General features: G+C 48.7%; 2 protein-coding genes across 2 annotated transcripts; one reads left to right on the top strand and one right to left on the bottom strand.

Annotated features, from left to right (window-relative positions):
- Positions 1-1,079: 1,079 nt before the first annotated feature.
- EME1 (essential meiotic structure-specific endonuclease 1) lies at positions 1,080-7,448 on the bottom strand. Its single transcript, XM_040435727.1, has 8 exons — positions 7,001-7,448; positions 4,519-4,646; positions 3,912-3,998; positions 3,721-3,830; positions 3,515-3,644; positions 3,322-3,437; positions 2,233-2,422; positions 1,080-1,890 (listed from the first exon to the last, which is right to left on the bottom strand). Exons 1-8 carry the CDS (start codon positions 7,413-7,415, stop codon positions 1,720-1,722), a joined length of 1,347 nt encoding a protein of 448 aa, XP_040291661.1. The 5' UTR covers positions 7,416-7,448; the 3' UTR covers positions 1,080-1,719.
- Positions 7,398-14,684, top strand: MRPL27 (mitochondrial ribosomal protein L27). Its single transcript, XM_040435728.1, has 4 exons — positions 7,398-7,526; positions 12,111-12,230; positions 13,305-13,372; positions 14,436-14,684. Exons 1-4 carry the CDS (start codon positions 7,448-7,450, stop codon positions 14,640-14,642), a joined length of 474 nt encoding a protein of 157 aa, XP_040291662.1. The 5' UTR covers positions 7,398-7,447; the 3' UTR covers positions 14,643-14,684.
- The last annotated feature ends 411 nt before the right edge of the window (positions 14,685-15,095 follow it).

Raw genomic sequence — 15,095 nt, 5'->3', positions numbered from 1 at the left:
GATGGGACAACCCCTTTAACGTTGCGCAGCCGCAAGCTGCTGTGTAACCCTAGTCCTATACACATGTGATATGCCGAGATGTTCCTCTCGATGGCTGACAACACATGAAGTTATTTGCCCCGATCAACAGAGAGGCAAATTCAGAAACAATCTACAACATGGCGAGGCTCGGCAGACAACGCCGAGACGTGACTGGTCCTTCTATGCCTGCATTTTAACATGGCTGTGCTCCAAATCTTCAAGGATGAAGGGGGAGGGCAGATGTTTCACTAGAAGACACACAAGTATTCAGGTTTTCTGAGATTTTTAAAGGGTACCTAAACTTTCACCCAAAGCACAGAAGATGCAGCGGAGCATCTCAGAGCCCTCTACACCTTGTGCTTTAAATGAAGGTTTCGGTCCCCATTAAACGATGGTCTATACTGCAGGTTCAGTTACTTAAAGGGGTTGACCTATCTCACACATTGGTGGCACATCAGAGGTGGGATCCACACCTATTTCTAGAATGGGGCCCTCAGAGTGAACAAGGGTGCACCGTGCAAGTGTGGCCACCCTCCATTCACTTCTATGGGAGTGCTGCCATTTCTGAATTTCCTATAGAACTGAATGGAGAACAAGGTGCACTCTCCTTCGCTTTTTGAGCCCTGTTCTAGAAAGAGGTGCTGGGAACCGCACCTATCTGACATTAGTAGCATATTCTAGAGATATGGCACCAATGTGCACAATGTGAAAACCCCTTTAAAGGGGTTGTGTCACTTAAGCAAATAGCATTCATTATGTAAAGAAAGTTCATACAAGGCACTTACTAATGTATTGTGATTGTCCATATTGCTTCCTTTGCTGCCCGAATTCATTTTTCCATCACATTATACCCTGTTTGTTTCCAAGGTTCCGACCACCCTGCAATCCAGCAGCAGTGGTTATGCGTGCACCTTATAGGAAAAAGCACCAGCCTATGTGAGCTCCTATGGTCCCGGCCACCAAAGAGGCCGACGCTTTTTCCTATTGTGTGCAAGCACGGCCACCACTGATGGATTGCAGGGTGGACGTAACCATGGACACAAGCGGTGTATAATGTGATGGAAAAATGAACCAAGCCAGCAAAGGAAGCAATATGGACAATCACAATACATTAGTAAGTGCATTGTATTAACTTTCTCTACATAATAAATACTATTTGTCCTGGACAACCCCTGGAAAGGGGTATTAAATCTAGTCACACACATTAGATGTAAGTCAGCTGACCACTGATTTCAGCAGGCCTAGACAGCCATCTGAAACATAAGGGGGCTTCCCAACTCTCCCCCGACAACAGTGGTCATGGGAGATAAGGAACAGGCTGTTAGATTTCAATATGCACGATCCTTTATTACAGGGATGCTCAACCTGCGGCCCTCCAGCTGTTGTAAAACTACAACTCCCACCATGCCCTGCTGTAGGCTGAAAGCTGTAGGCTGTCCGGGAATGATGGGAGTTGTAGTTTTCCAACAGCTGGAGGGCCGCAGGTTGAGCATGCCTTCTTAAGTAGGATATAAGCTGTTGCCAGGGGTGTCTGATAGTGGCTTACTCCCCCTCTCCCCAAGCAGAATGTGGATCCCAGACTGGTGAATGAATTGACAAATCCATCCAAAAATGAAGGTGCTGTATCCCTTAGCAACTGGATAGAAAATAGAAGCACAATGAAACCTCGCCACACAGCACAAATCCAGCCCTGTCCCGTCATAAGTCCAGTGATAACTCAGCTTCTGAAGACGTGAGCTGCAGGTAGATGCGCTTGGACAGTTCAGGGCCCAAACGTCTGGAGGTGGAGGTAACGCCCTCACCACGGCGCACAAGGATATCACTTAAAAGATTGTGTCTCTCTGCGCCTGTCTGACAACGCTGATAAGCCTAAGGAAGAAACTCACTTAGTAAAGGCTCATGCACAGGGCCAACAGCGGGTCCGCAATACACGGGCACCGACCATGTGCATGCACTACTTTTTTGCGGTGCGGACCGTCGTATTCGGATCGTGGGCCCCACTGAAGTGAATGGGTCTGCGATCCGCATGCGGCGGCCCTACGCTCGGTGCCCGTGCATTGCGGACCGCAAGTTCGTGGGCATGAGCCCTAAATCACATCAATAAATAGGTCTTCAAAGTAGCAAGAAGGGGGTACTAGTCTGATTTGGTAATATAACTACCGGAAGATAGCATTGTAGAGCTCCTATATGTTTAGCTCGCCGGCCACTCACCTTAAGCAGTAACTGCGGAGAGGGATACACGGCCACCACGGCACTGGCCACCTCTACACTGACTCTGTTGAATTGCTGGATTTGCCTCTTCCATACTTCCAACAGACCCTTCCCACAGCGGTGGACTTTTACCCCTCCTGCCCACTCACCATCCAGGTAGAAAGAGAAGGACGAATTATCCCGCTCCCTCCTGCAAGAAATTACATGAGTAACATATCCACCGTGCCACATGTGCAGTCGCCATCCTACAATAACAAGATGCCCCTAGCACATTACACTCCGGCGCTGAGCTTCGTGGTGAGGGTGCCACAGGATCCTCCGGTGGGTTTGCGGAGAATAGTTAGCCAAACACAACAGATCTCTCATTATGACCGCAGGATACAAGAAGAAAAATCAATGTATGGATGGTCAGCACCTGGACCGAGCCGGGGAGGTGGTCAAGTGGGTCAATTACTCGTTAGCAGAAACAATAAGGGAGGTGGGAGCCACGTCCTGTAGATGTGACATAAATGATGAAGATAGGAAAATCCTTGAAGACACTGATCTATTCAGGACCAATCAAATCTACCGGTAGATCCCGATATCCATCTCTCTCAGGCTAAATGCACACGACCGTTGTGTGTTTTGGGGTCCGCAAAACACGGATGGCGTCCGTGTGCGTTCCGCAATTTGCGGAACGGCACGGACAGCCATTGATATAACTGCCTATTCTTGTCCGCAAAACGGACAAGAATAGGACATGCTATATTTTTTGCAGGGCCATGGAACAGAGCAACGGATGCGGACAGCACACAGAGTGAATGGGTCCGCATCCGAGCCGCAAAAACTGCGGCTCGGATGCGGACCAAAACATCGGCCGTGTGCATGAGGCCGCACCCACACACTATTATCTTTATGAAAACATCACCCACACCCTGGCCTCCCACTGCCGCTCACATACACCTGAACAGAAGCCTGCATCAATGCACCCAGCATGGATTTAAAAATCGTCGAAAGCCCTTTAAGGATCTATCACAGCTACCAATAATTTCATTGTGCTACATTTCTTTCCTTGAGACGGCTAAACCTATTTCAGAGCGGTGTCCTTACTTGGTTGGAGCCTCCGCCACGGCTTTGCTAAACATGCAGACAAAGTCCGAAAACTCCTTCCAGGTTTCCAGGAACCAAATTTGGACATCTGAGTGCAGTTGTAAGACCATCACGGCCTGAAAGAAATTGTAGATGACAACCATGTGGTCATCTCCTGGGACATTCACAGTCCACTGTCCCAGAAGCGCCTTACCTCCTCCACGTCTAGCCTGCTCAATGGTGGCGGTGGTTCCTCCTTGCGTTTCCTTTTATGCCCCTTGTCTTTGGCACCTTCTCCTCGCACAGCCTCCTGCAGCTTCTTCCGGCTTTTTGTCATCTGATTCCTGTCACAAAAAAAATTAATGGTGAGAGGACTTTCTAGTTTTTCCACATTTATGACCCTTCCTTCCCAGGACCTACTTGAAGTATTTCTCTAGCTCCATTACCACCAGGGTAGGGATGGCACACGACTTGTTAGCCACGATACGTGCCACAAAGCTGCTTAGGGTAACATGGTCATGTCCGGTTTCCTGTAATACACGAGACAGAGAAGAGTCGGACCGCGTGGAATAACAAGACAAAGGGAAAATGGAAGAAAGAAGCGTCCTCACCGTCTTACTGCTCTGAACCATGGCAACGAAGTCTTCGGCAGGAACAAGGATGATAATTTCTGCTTCTTCTTGGCACAATGCATCCCCCTGGGTGAGAATGTGCTAGGTTAGCCACACTCTATAATAGTAGGACCTTAAAGGACGTCTGTCAGCAGATTTGTACCTATGAAACTGGCCGACCTGTTGGCAGCTGTGCTGGTCCAATGTTCATATGTGCCCGCATTGCTGAGAGGCAGTTGCAGAGAGAGAGCAGAGCCTCTAGGTGTAATGGCAACGCCCCAGTTGCTCCTAGAGGCTTATTTGTATATATTTAAAAAAAAATTCTCAGCAATATGAACATGGGACCAACACAGATGTCTTGAGCTGCCAACAGGTAGGCCAGTTTCATAGGTATAAAGCTGCTGGCAGATGCCCTTTAAACAGCGTTTTTTTATGAAAATTTATGGATGCTCGGCTCAGCTCTTTCCATAACTTCCATAGACCTGAATGGAGGGAGCGGTATTCAGCTTCCTCACCTGGTGGAACGAAGTCAGAAGACCACCCAGCAGGTGGGGGTCCCAGAGCTGGAAGTTGTATTCTGCAATGCATTTATATTAATACAACTCACATCTATGTTCTCCGCAGTTCGGCTCCAGGTGATGCTCCTTGGCACCGGCTGGGATTGGATGGCACATGGAGTTTCCTGAGCCTGCAGAGCACTTAGCACTTGTCCACCTGATCCATCCTGTAGGAGAACTGGGAAAATCGGATTACAGGTTTTTATAAGAATATGTACAATTATACTCAACCCTTCTATAAAGGAGACGGGGTGGATCACAGATTGCCGTAAACTAGGGGTGCACAACCTGTGGCCCATAACACCCTCGTGACCACCTGCTCATAGACATGGCGGTCTGTGTCTGATGGCCGCTCCCATGTCAGAGAGAAGTGGAGTGATGTATAATGCAGGAGAAGGAACGGGCAAGTACTAATGGTGCACAGTGCGGCCATCTATGGGACCCCCATATGTATCGGCAGACCCTGACCTCCATGTGGCAATACAGAAAGTAGTAGCTGAAGTGGAGAGGTGGCCATAGATGCACTCTCCCATTTTTCCAGATGCATGGTCCTGGAAGTGGCACCAGCACATATCAGGCATTTACGGCATATTAATTCCATGTGCCATGAGTGTCTCATACAGCATTACCCCTTTAAAAGGGTATCACTAGGATATGCCACCAGTGCCAGATAGGTGCGAGTTCCAGAGGTGGGACCCGCACCTATCTCTAGAACGGAGCTCCCACAGTGAACGTGCGTGGCCGCCCTCCATTCATTTCTATGGGAGTGCCGAAAATGGCTGAGCGCTGGCTTTACTATTTACAGCAGTTCCATAGAAGTGAATGGAGCGGTGGCCGCACCCGCTCAGGGCGCTCTCCATTTATTTCTATGGGACTTATGAAAAAAGTTGAGAGTGTTGCACATCTATTTTCAGCTGTTCACTTTGGGAGCTCCGTTCTAGAGACAGGTGCGGGTCCTTGAGGTGGGACCTGACCCTTTTACGTTTTATTTTGGCCCATGGGATTGGTCCACTCTGACATTGTGGCCCTTGGACCGGAGAAGGTTGTGCACCCCTGCTTTAAGCCAACCAAATTAGAGTGGTCACTCATCCTTCCTTCAACTGGGGCAAAAATTAAAGGGGTTGTGTCACTTCAGCAAATGGCATTTATCATGTAGAGAAAGTGAATACAAGGCCCTTACTAATGTATTGCGATTGTCCATATTGCTTCCTTTGTTGGCTTCATTCAATTTTCCATCACATTATGCGCCCCTCGTTTCCATGGTTACGGCTACCCCGCAAGCCAGCAATGGTGGTCATGCTTGCACACATAGTAAAAAGCGCCGGCCTCTCTGGGAAAGCACACAGTCCAGCACTTTTTTATATATTGTGAAAGCACGACCACCACTAATGGATTGCAGGGTGGTCTTAACTATGGAAATAAGCAGTGTATAAAGTGATGGAAAAATGAATCCAGCCAGCAAAGGAGGCAACATGGACAATCACAATACATTAGTATGCCATTTGCTGAAGTAAGAACACCCTTAAAGGGGTTCTCCAGGAAAAATAAAAATACTGAAAAAACATGTTCTTCTAAATAAACTCTTAAATGTCTGTAATTATTTAGAATGGCTCCTTTAGTCTAGAGGACAATCAGTGGAGGAGCTAAAATGGCGGCTCTTGGATTTATGATCATAAAACCCGTCCTTCTGGTGACACTGCAGGAGAGAGCTCTATGTAAAGTCTGCCGGTCTCGGCACTGTGAGGCTGTATAGTATGTGCAGATGACTGCTCCGCTCTTCAGAAAGGAGTTTACCTCATCCCGTACTCGGAGACTGAAGGGTAGGAACGAGGAGCAGACGCACTGCTGTGGGGGAGGAGCGCCATTAGAAAACACTTCAGCCTGCGAGTACGGGATGAGGAAACCGCTTTCTGAAGAGCAGAGCCGTCATCTGCACATACTATACAGCCTCACAGTGCCGAGACCGGCAGACTTTACATAGAGCCCTCACACCGGCCGTGCTGCAGTGTCACCAGAAGGACAGGTTTTATGATCATAAATCCAAGAGCCGCCATTTTAGCTCCTCTGCTGATTGTCTCCTAGACTAAAAGGAGCCATTCTAAATAATTAAAGACATTAAAGAGTTTATTTATAAGAACATGTTTTTTCTGTATTTTCATTTTTATCTTTCCCGGAGAACCCACAGCCATAGCCCTGCTCCCAAATATATCGGCAGGTAGAGCGGCCTGAGTCTTTATAAGGACTTGGCGACCTGGATATGGCGGAATGGTCTGTGTGAAGACAAGGAAGCCGCATCTGGAGATACCTTTATTGCATCGGACAAGTATGGCCGCCCAATGGTTGGCTGTGCCATGTCTATCCAGGTAGCTCTCCATTCTAGCTCCCCCAATAGCATCTATATTCCCTATTTGGGGTTATCTTACAAGGCAAGAGCAACTCAAGACCCTCCTCTAGGCACAGGTGTTTTCCATTTTGGGGCCCTCCACATATATTTCTATATACTGCAGCTCATAGCAGGGTGCAGTCTTATACCCGTGTCTATGTGAACTGTGACCACATCCAAGCTCTTCTTCCCCTTTCTGGACTGGGAGACCTTGCCAGGACCAACTGCTGCTGCGCCCCGCAGGGGAGGGTCACGGCCTTCAGCGTGGGCCGGGAGGTCACGTGAGGAGACGGGGCGCTGTTGGGGAGGATTCCTCTGCGCAGCGGCCCCTTGCGGTCTGGAGGAAACATCACGTGACGAGACGCTCTTCTGAGGAACAGGTCGCCATGCAGCGGCCCCTAGCGGAGGCGGGCGGCACAGGCGCTGCAGGAGCGGGACGTCCGGGATCCGCTCGTCGTCGCTGTCGCTGCTGCTGAGAACCATGACATGGTCCCGACGTGAGGCCCGCACCAGGAAGGGCACCGGGGGCAGCGCCTCCGGCTCACTGGCCTCAGACGAGCTCATGGCGTCCACAGCAATTGAATTTACCGCCGGATATGGGTGAAGGAAGCGGAAGTGACGCCGACATCGTAGCGGCCATCATGTCGGTGGTGTGCGGAGCGGGTCGCCTTCTCGGTAAGTGTCACCGATAGCGTCTCTGCTCACCTGTGAGAGTCCGGACCAGAAGACGTGTTCTGCCGGGAGCGGTCCGTCCCTGGACTGTGTGACCTTCCCCTGACCCGGTGACCTCTGAGCTGGTGGCACAGCGCAAGAGGTGCTCATAGCGCCCCCTATAGAGGATCCCTAGTAATGGTCACCTGTCAGCAGTCCCTGGACTTTCCCAGCCCTATATATGTCATGGAGCCACACACAGTCATTGGGGGAGATTAAACTGGTGTAAAGTAGAACTGACTTAGTTGCCCATAGCAACCAATCAGATTCGTCCTTTAATTTTTTTAGAAAATGAAAGGTGGAATCTGATTGGTTGCTATGGGCCCGTTACACCAGTTTGATAAATCTCCCCCAATGTGTCAGGTTTTCCGCTCTCCTTGGCATCGAAAATCTTGGACCCTCAGTAGATAGGTCACCAGTTAAAGGGGTCAGATCTGAACCCAGACACAACCCGATCTGCACTCATTCACCACAAGCTTTTCATGCTCCGATGCCCTACTTGCCCTTGCTGTTCCTTAAAACTGTTGCAGCCCAACCCTGGTCTCAGCAGTCCCGCTCCGTACATGGTAGCGTCACAGCTGAGGTCCGTGATTGGCTACAACAGTCACATGCACGTACAGCGCGTCACGGCTCCAGGGAAGTGAACAGAGAGACCACTTATGCCGGGACAGCGGTGGAATTAAAGGGGGTTTTCCAGACCTTTTTATATTGATGGGCTGTCTTCAGGATAGGCCATCAATATCTAATTGGCAGGGATCTGGCCACTTCAGATTAGGGTTGCATCGGGTATCGAAGTATCGATACTTTTGTACCTGGATCGATATGATACTGGGATTTGCCATTTAATTGACGCGGTTAATTGATGGGGATTGCAGCGCCCTGTCAAAGAGGGCGGGTGCTGGGTATGTGATACGGCCGACACCCGCCGCCTATATTTGTATTTAAGGATAAATGATATTCATTGATGGCGCAGGGTCCCCTCATTGGTGGCAGTGGTAGCTTTTGATCTGAGCCCCAGCAGTAGAATCGTGGGCCTCTGATCGGTGACCATGGCAGTCAGGACGCTGCTGAAGCCTTCCATGGTCAGCTCCCTGCTGCTGGGTGTACTATGCACAGGGCACCAGGGAGAGTGTGAGGTCCTATTCACCCTGATAGAGCTCTATTAGGCCTCTTGCACACGAACGTGTGTGGCCATGCTGTGGGTCGCAATGCACGAACACCCACTGTGGGGCAGCCGTAGAGGATCGCGGACCCATTCACTTTAATGGGTCCGCGATCCGCCCGATCTGCAAAAAGATAGGACATGTTCTATCTTTTTGCGGAACGGAAGCACTCTGTAGGGTTCCGTTCCGTGGCTCCGTTTTGCACCATTCCGGATTTGTGGACCCATTCAAGTGAATGAGTCCGCCCACGGAACTGTGTCCGTGTATTGTGGATCCGCAAATGCGGTCCGCAATATGGCCACAGAGCGCATACGTTCGTGTGAAAGAGGCCTTAGGGTGACTAGGACAAGGGTTCTAGCCCCTAAGAGAGCTAAAAGTTATTAAAAAAGTATATTAAAAGTTTAAATCACCCCCTTTCCCAATTTTAATAAAACATATAAACAATAAAAAAAAATTACATATTACATATCGCCACGTCCGAAAAAGTCCAAACTATTAAAAAATATCTCCTATGCAGTGAACGCCGTAACAGAACAAAAAAATAAAAAAACGTGTGATTCGCCATTTTTTAGTTACCTAGTCCCCCCAAAAAATAGGGAAGCACGCAGGTTTTTTGGTGGTTTATTTTTTTTTACATGATATCGAGTATCTCAATACTTTTTTATGGTATCGAAATCTAATCAAAACTTTGGCATCGTGACAACCCTACTTCAGATGCTGGGGTCACAATTGACCTCTGCATCTGAGGGGTTAAATATCTGCAATATCACAGACGTTATCCCCAGTGACACTGCAGAAACATGGTGGCTATGGCGCCCATTCCACTCTTTAACCCCTTCAAGCATTCTCATGTATGTGATAACATGTGAGGGCTGCTGCGGTGAGCCGCTCCATATGTGGCGAGTGCGGCTGTATAATACACCCGGCCGCAATGACGGTTAACGGCGATCGTGCCAAACCCTGTCATTTAACCTCTCAGTTTTCACGATTGTGACATCCGTGGAGTTAGGCAGAGAGGGGGGTTCCCTCTGCCTTCCAATCAGAGCCCACGCAGTGACACAGCCTGGGGCCTGTCAAGGCTTCCCAGGGCTGTCATAGTAATCTCTCTGCTGAGCTGTGCATGAGGCAGAGCTAGGCAGATAGAGCGACAGAATGCCATTCACCCTAATAGAATCTCTCAGGACTCTTTCACACGAGCGAGTTTTCCGTGTGGGTGCGATGCATGACGTGAACACACAGCACCCGCACTGAATCCTGACCCATTCATTTCAAAGGGTCTGTGTACATGAGCGTTTGTTTTAACGCATCAGTTCTGCATTGCGTGAAAAACGCAGAATATAAAACATGCACCATAGAAGTGAATGATGAAATGCGTTTTTCACTGATGATTGCTAAGAGATTATGTTTGTAAACCTTCAGTTTTTTATCACGTGTGTGAAAAACGGAACAACTGAACGCAATCGCAGACAAAACTGACTGAACTTGCTCGCAAAATGGTGCGAGTTTCACTGAACGCATCCGGAGCCAATCCGTGAAAGAGGCTTTAGGGTGAATGGGACAAGGGATCAAAAGATCCCTGGTTCTAGCCAGTGCTGTGGAGTCGGTAGATAAATGGTCCGACTCCTCTGTATTTAATATGCAAATGTATTTTCTACATTCCTTGAAGGAAAGAAAGGCAACAAACACATTACCACAGAACTACTGGCTAGGAAGCTGCTGCCTTCTCCTTTGTGCTGATCTTCTGCTGAAGATAGGGCAGTGGGGGGATCCAGGGGAAGGGGCATTTATTGTAAAACATGATTTCCTTAGTAGAATCCCATAGTCATGTTTAAAGTTTAAAGGGAGTCTGTCACCAGCATTTCAATTTTGTAACCCTTCCCATAGCTTTCAAGCATGCTTACAGTTAATAAAAACGTTACCTTTAGCATCAATCCTGGACTTATAAAACCGTCAAAAAACATCTTTGTAGCATATGCAAATGAGGGCTCGCAAGTGCCCCTGGGTGGCGTTACGCGCGTAGGTGCCCTGCTAGCTCAGCCTTTTCTTCGCTTCCCCCCGCCTCTTCCTTCCCTCCGCCCACCCATCCTTTTCCCTCTGACCGCCTATCTACTAACTTGTTGTTTCGCCGAGATCCCGCGCCTGCGCAGTCAGTCCGTCGGCCGGCGCATGCGCACTGCGATGACCATTCCTTGTACGGCATCACAGTAATTAATGCGCACGCGCCGGCCGACGGACTGACTGCGCACGCGCGGGATCTTGGCGAAACAACAAGTTAGTACATAGGCGGGCGGGGGGAAGCGAAGAAAAGGCTGAGCTAGCAGGGCACCTACGAGGGTAACGCTGCCCCTGGGCACTTGCGAGCCCTCATTTGCATATGCTACAAAGATGTTTTTGGACGGTTTTATAAGTCCAGGATTGATGCTAAAGGTAACGTTTTTATTAACTGTAAGCGTGCTTGAAAGCTATGGGAAGGGTTAAAAAGGTGAAATGCTGATGACAGACTCCCTTTAAGCTAACAATCTGAGCCTTAGCTGAAGGACAGCAGTTTTTCCAATGGTTTACAGCTTCAGTCTTGAGCTATTGACTATCCATTCCCGTCACTTATACAAGTGTCTCTAGTCCTGCAAAAAACATATTTATTTAATCCCTTATCAGTGAGAGGCTAGGTTACACATGGACGCTGCGTTCCCTGTAACAGCGGAACACAACACAATGGAAAGTATAAGTATTGCCGCTCCTTAACTGTGCGTTGCGTGCCATATAGTGAAGCATATGAAAAGCATTAGCTTCATTTATGAATGAAGCAGGCACCGGGCCCCGCTGCCATTACAGAAACAGATGCCGGCCCCCATTCACTACACAGGGACACTGTTATGGGGGGGATCTGTGGATGACACATAAGATATGGGTCCGCACCCGAGCCGGAACCAAACCACGGTCGTGCGAATGAGCCCTTAAGCAGACATTTTCTGCACAAAAAAAAATTGCATGCTGCTGATTTCCAAACTCCTAGTCATCTCATTGTGTTTCGGTAATACATCTAATACATGCAAGATATGTGGCGGAAATGTCCCGATGCGTAGGGACATACCCTTACCCGTTTTATTTGCTGGAAGCCTCTGTATGAAATGCTGGCGTCAAAAACACTGCTTTATACAGATGACAAAAGCCAGCGTGCACCCCCTGGCATCCAATGGGTGACTGCAGCCCTATGAATGCATCAGGCGCTTGCACAGTTGAATAGACTCTTCTAAGCGGATTTCATTGCATGTATGTTACATGGTATGGATCCATAGTACAGCCATGTGCGGTTTTATTTATTTTACTCACTTATATAGTGCTGACATTATTATTATTATTATCATATATATATATATATTTTTAGTTTCGCCGAACCCGGTCTCATGGATTCTAGCCCGAGGAGCATCGAAGAAAGCGGGAACCAGCTCCAAGAACTTAGGAGGCAAAAGTTCAGGCAGGAGATACGGCTTCAAGAAATTAGATGGTGAGTCGCTAAAGCTGGTCATAGCCCTTAGGGCTCCTGCACACAACTGTGATCAGGCCGGAAAACGTGGTACGTGTATCCGCCGAATCTCCCGGGCCGACCACAGCTCCCCTGAACTGGTTTTAGGGTACAGTCAGTTCAGTAAAAGAAATCTGTGATCAGATAGGAATTGACCCCATCGTATATATATCCTTATCATACAGTCAGTTCAGAGGAGCCACGGTCGGCGCGGGGCAACCAGCAGACACACAGACCATGTTTCCCAGTCTGATCATGGTCATGTGCATGCTGATGGCTGTTCCTCCCAGCCCTTGTACACATGCATGCTTGGCTCAGCTGAGTGTGCATTTGTCTTCGCTGAAGAGAATGGAATAAGCGGCTGCCAGACACCTATGGCGCAGCTCATCACCCCAAGAACAAAAGGATTGCGCATGCCGAAACCCAGCTCGCCCAACCCATCCTTTTCCTGACGTTTGCCATTGGGAGAGTTTGGACACCCCCGTACATATAAGATGGTTGCCCGGTCACAACAGAATCAGGGGTTTGTGCGTCACTTATCCAATTTGTGTGGCTAGCTTTATTTCCAGTAGGAAATGGCCGACTGCACTCGCTCTACTGATGCCAGGTTTCTTGCCATTGGAATGAATGTTTCCCGAGACTTTTGACCACTCTTTCTACCTGTATGCCACGTGTACCCCACTTGCCTGAGAGTGCATGAAGATAATCTCTTCAGTCAGTTTCTAAAACTATAGTGAGATGACCACCCAAAATTGCTTTGAAAACTGCGGCGGTCATCTAGACCAGTGTTTCCCAACCAATGTGCCTCCAGCTGTTGCAAAACTACAACTCTCAGCATGCCCGGACAGCCTTTGGCTGTGCGGGCATGCTGGGAGTTGTAGTTTTGCAACAGCTGGAGGCACACTGGTTGGGAAATACTGATCTAGACGGACAGTGTGCACAGTATGCGACGGGGCTGGATAAAGGGACGGTCTTTTGGAGAGGAAGTGCTGTATGTCTGTCCTGACGGGGTGGTACAGGAGAAGCGATTCATCCGGTTCTTTCTTAATGTTTCAGGTGAATTTGTCCATGCGGGAAACATTCTTGCTACTCAGAGATTAATGCGTTGGCATCCAGGATCCCAGGTGAGTCACTACTTCAATGTGTTCATCTATAGATCACAGGCTACTTGGTGCTAAAGGGCATCTGTCAGCAGATTTGTCCCTATGACACTGGCTGACCTGTTACATGTGCACTTGGCAGCTGAAGACATCTGTGTTGGTCCCATGTTCATATGTGCCCGCATTGCTGGGAAAAATGATGTTTTAGTACATGCAAATGAGCCTCTAGGAGCAACGGGGGCGTTACCATTACACCTAGAGGCTCTGCTCTCTCTGCAACTGCTGTGCCCTCTGCACTTTGATTGACATAGCGTGATGACTTTCACGGTCTGACCCTGTCAATCAACGTCGAAAGGGCACGGCCGTTGTAGAGAGAGCAGAGCCTCTAGGTGTAATGGTAACGCCCCCGTTGCTCCTAGAGGCTCATTTGCATATACTAAAACATCATTTTTCTCAGCAATGCGGGCACATATGAACATGGGACCAAGACAGATGCCTTCAGCTACCAACATGTCAGATAGTGTCATAGGTACAAATCCGCTGACGGATCCCCTTTAAAACTCCAGACCTTCCAAAAGCAACATTTACCAAGTCAGAATTGACCACTTCTCTCCTATTCTGCTGTAAAGTGCGGTACATGCTGTGGCTGGTTCCTCCCTAGGCACAGCAGTCCCTCCATTCCACTAGTGATCATAGCCTGGCTGGAAGCCCCCACATGGTACGAAGAACTGATTGCCTTGGAGACCACTTCTTGTCTCCCCTGCTCTACCATGTACTTTTAGTTGCCAGGATGAAGTGTAGACTTCCTGCCTTTATAGAAAGAGACATTTTCTTACCTTTCCTAAGCTGAATATTCCCTACTTGCATCAAATCATAGGCTGTGCTGCACCTACACACAGAAGATGAACGTTGGCGTAACCGGCCGACCATCTATCGTGTATGGAGACTCCTGACTCTCTCACCAGACATCGCATGTTTGATTAAAACACGCCTGTATGTTTGTTCTCACGGGAGGGGATGTGAATGAACAGTGCCAAGTTGTGTTACTCACCTTTGACCAGTGGAATAACTAGCGTGCATCTTACAGGTGGGGATCGGACGTAACAAGGCGTTGTACGCATTAGAGGATGGAATTGTGCGCTACACTAAAGAAGTCTTCATCCCGCCCCCGCGCAGCAGCGACACCGACGCCGTCATCAGTAAGCTGCCTTTCGGTGCCGTCCTCTACAAAACCTTTGTAAATGTCATTCCTAAGCAGAGGGCGCACAGCTTCAAACTCGTGGACATAAAATGACGACTGGAGATTGTACATATTGTATTCAATTAAACTTTATTAGATAAACCTTTTTGTTCTGTCATATTTACAGACTGATTAGGCCCTCGCCATGCTTGTGCCCCTTTCTGGTGTGATGCCCAGTATCTTGGTGCAATATTGGGGGCGCAGAACTGGTTGGAAGTTGAGGAACGTCATGAAAAGTTTTACTTCCCCCTTCTGTGTGTGTGTAAGGAAGGGGGAAGCTGCAAGTGACATCAGGAAGAACCATCACAGTCTTGTTACGGTCATCTATACCCTGTAACAGTCTCCAGTCACCTCAAGGGGGAGACAGGAGCTTTTGTACATGTCACCACCCCCATTTACCAAGCAGGCGGCATATGTGGCCCTGACTGTCACTCATGTTTCTACTAAAGAAATGAACAGATGGTCAGTTGCACTAATCATCTAATCGCCCCCTGCACATAATCCGGA

Source organism: Bufo bufo, chromosome 6 (assembly GCF_905171765.1).
Source record: "Bufo bufo chromosome 6, aBufBuf1.1, whole genome shotgun sequence".
Taxonomy (NCBI): Eukaryota; Metazoa; Chordata; class Amphibia; order Anura; family Bufonidae; genus Bufo; species Bufo bufo.
This window is presented reverse-complemented; position numbering and strand designations above follow the sequence as displayed.

Coding starts and splice junctions, on each gene's coding strand:
- EME1 (XM_040435727.1), bottom strand. CDS start 7,415: ATGAGCTCGTCTGAGGCCAGTGAGCCGGAGGCGCTGCCCCCGGTGCCC. Junction 4,647..7,000: donor CACAGTTCACATAGACACGG/GTATAAGACTGC, acceptor CGATTTTCCCAG/TTCTCCTACAGGATGGATCA. Junction 3,438..3,514: donor GCAGGCTAGACGTGGAGGAG/GTAAGGCGCTTC, acceptor AATTTCTTTCAG/GCCGTGATGGTCTTACAACT.
- MRPL27 (XM_040435728.1), top strand. CDS start 7,448: ATGGGTGAAGGAAGCGGAAGTGACGCCGACATCGTAGCGGCCATCATG. Junction 7,527..12,110: donor CGGAGCGGGTCGCCTTCTCG/GTAAGTGTCACC, acceptor ATATATTTTTAG/TTTCGCCGAACCCGGTCTCA. Junction 12,231..13,304: donor CGGCTTCAAGAAATTAGATG/GTGAGTCGCTAA, acceptor TTAATGTTTCAG/GTGAATTTGTCCATGCGGGA.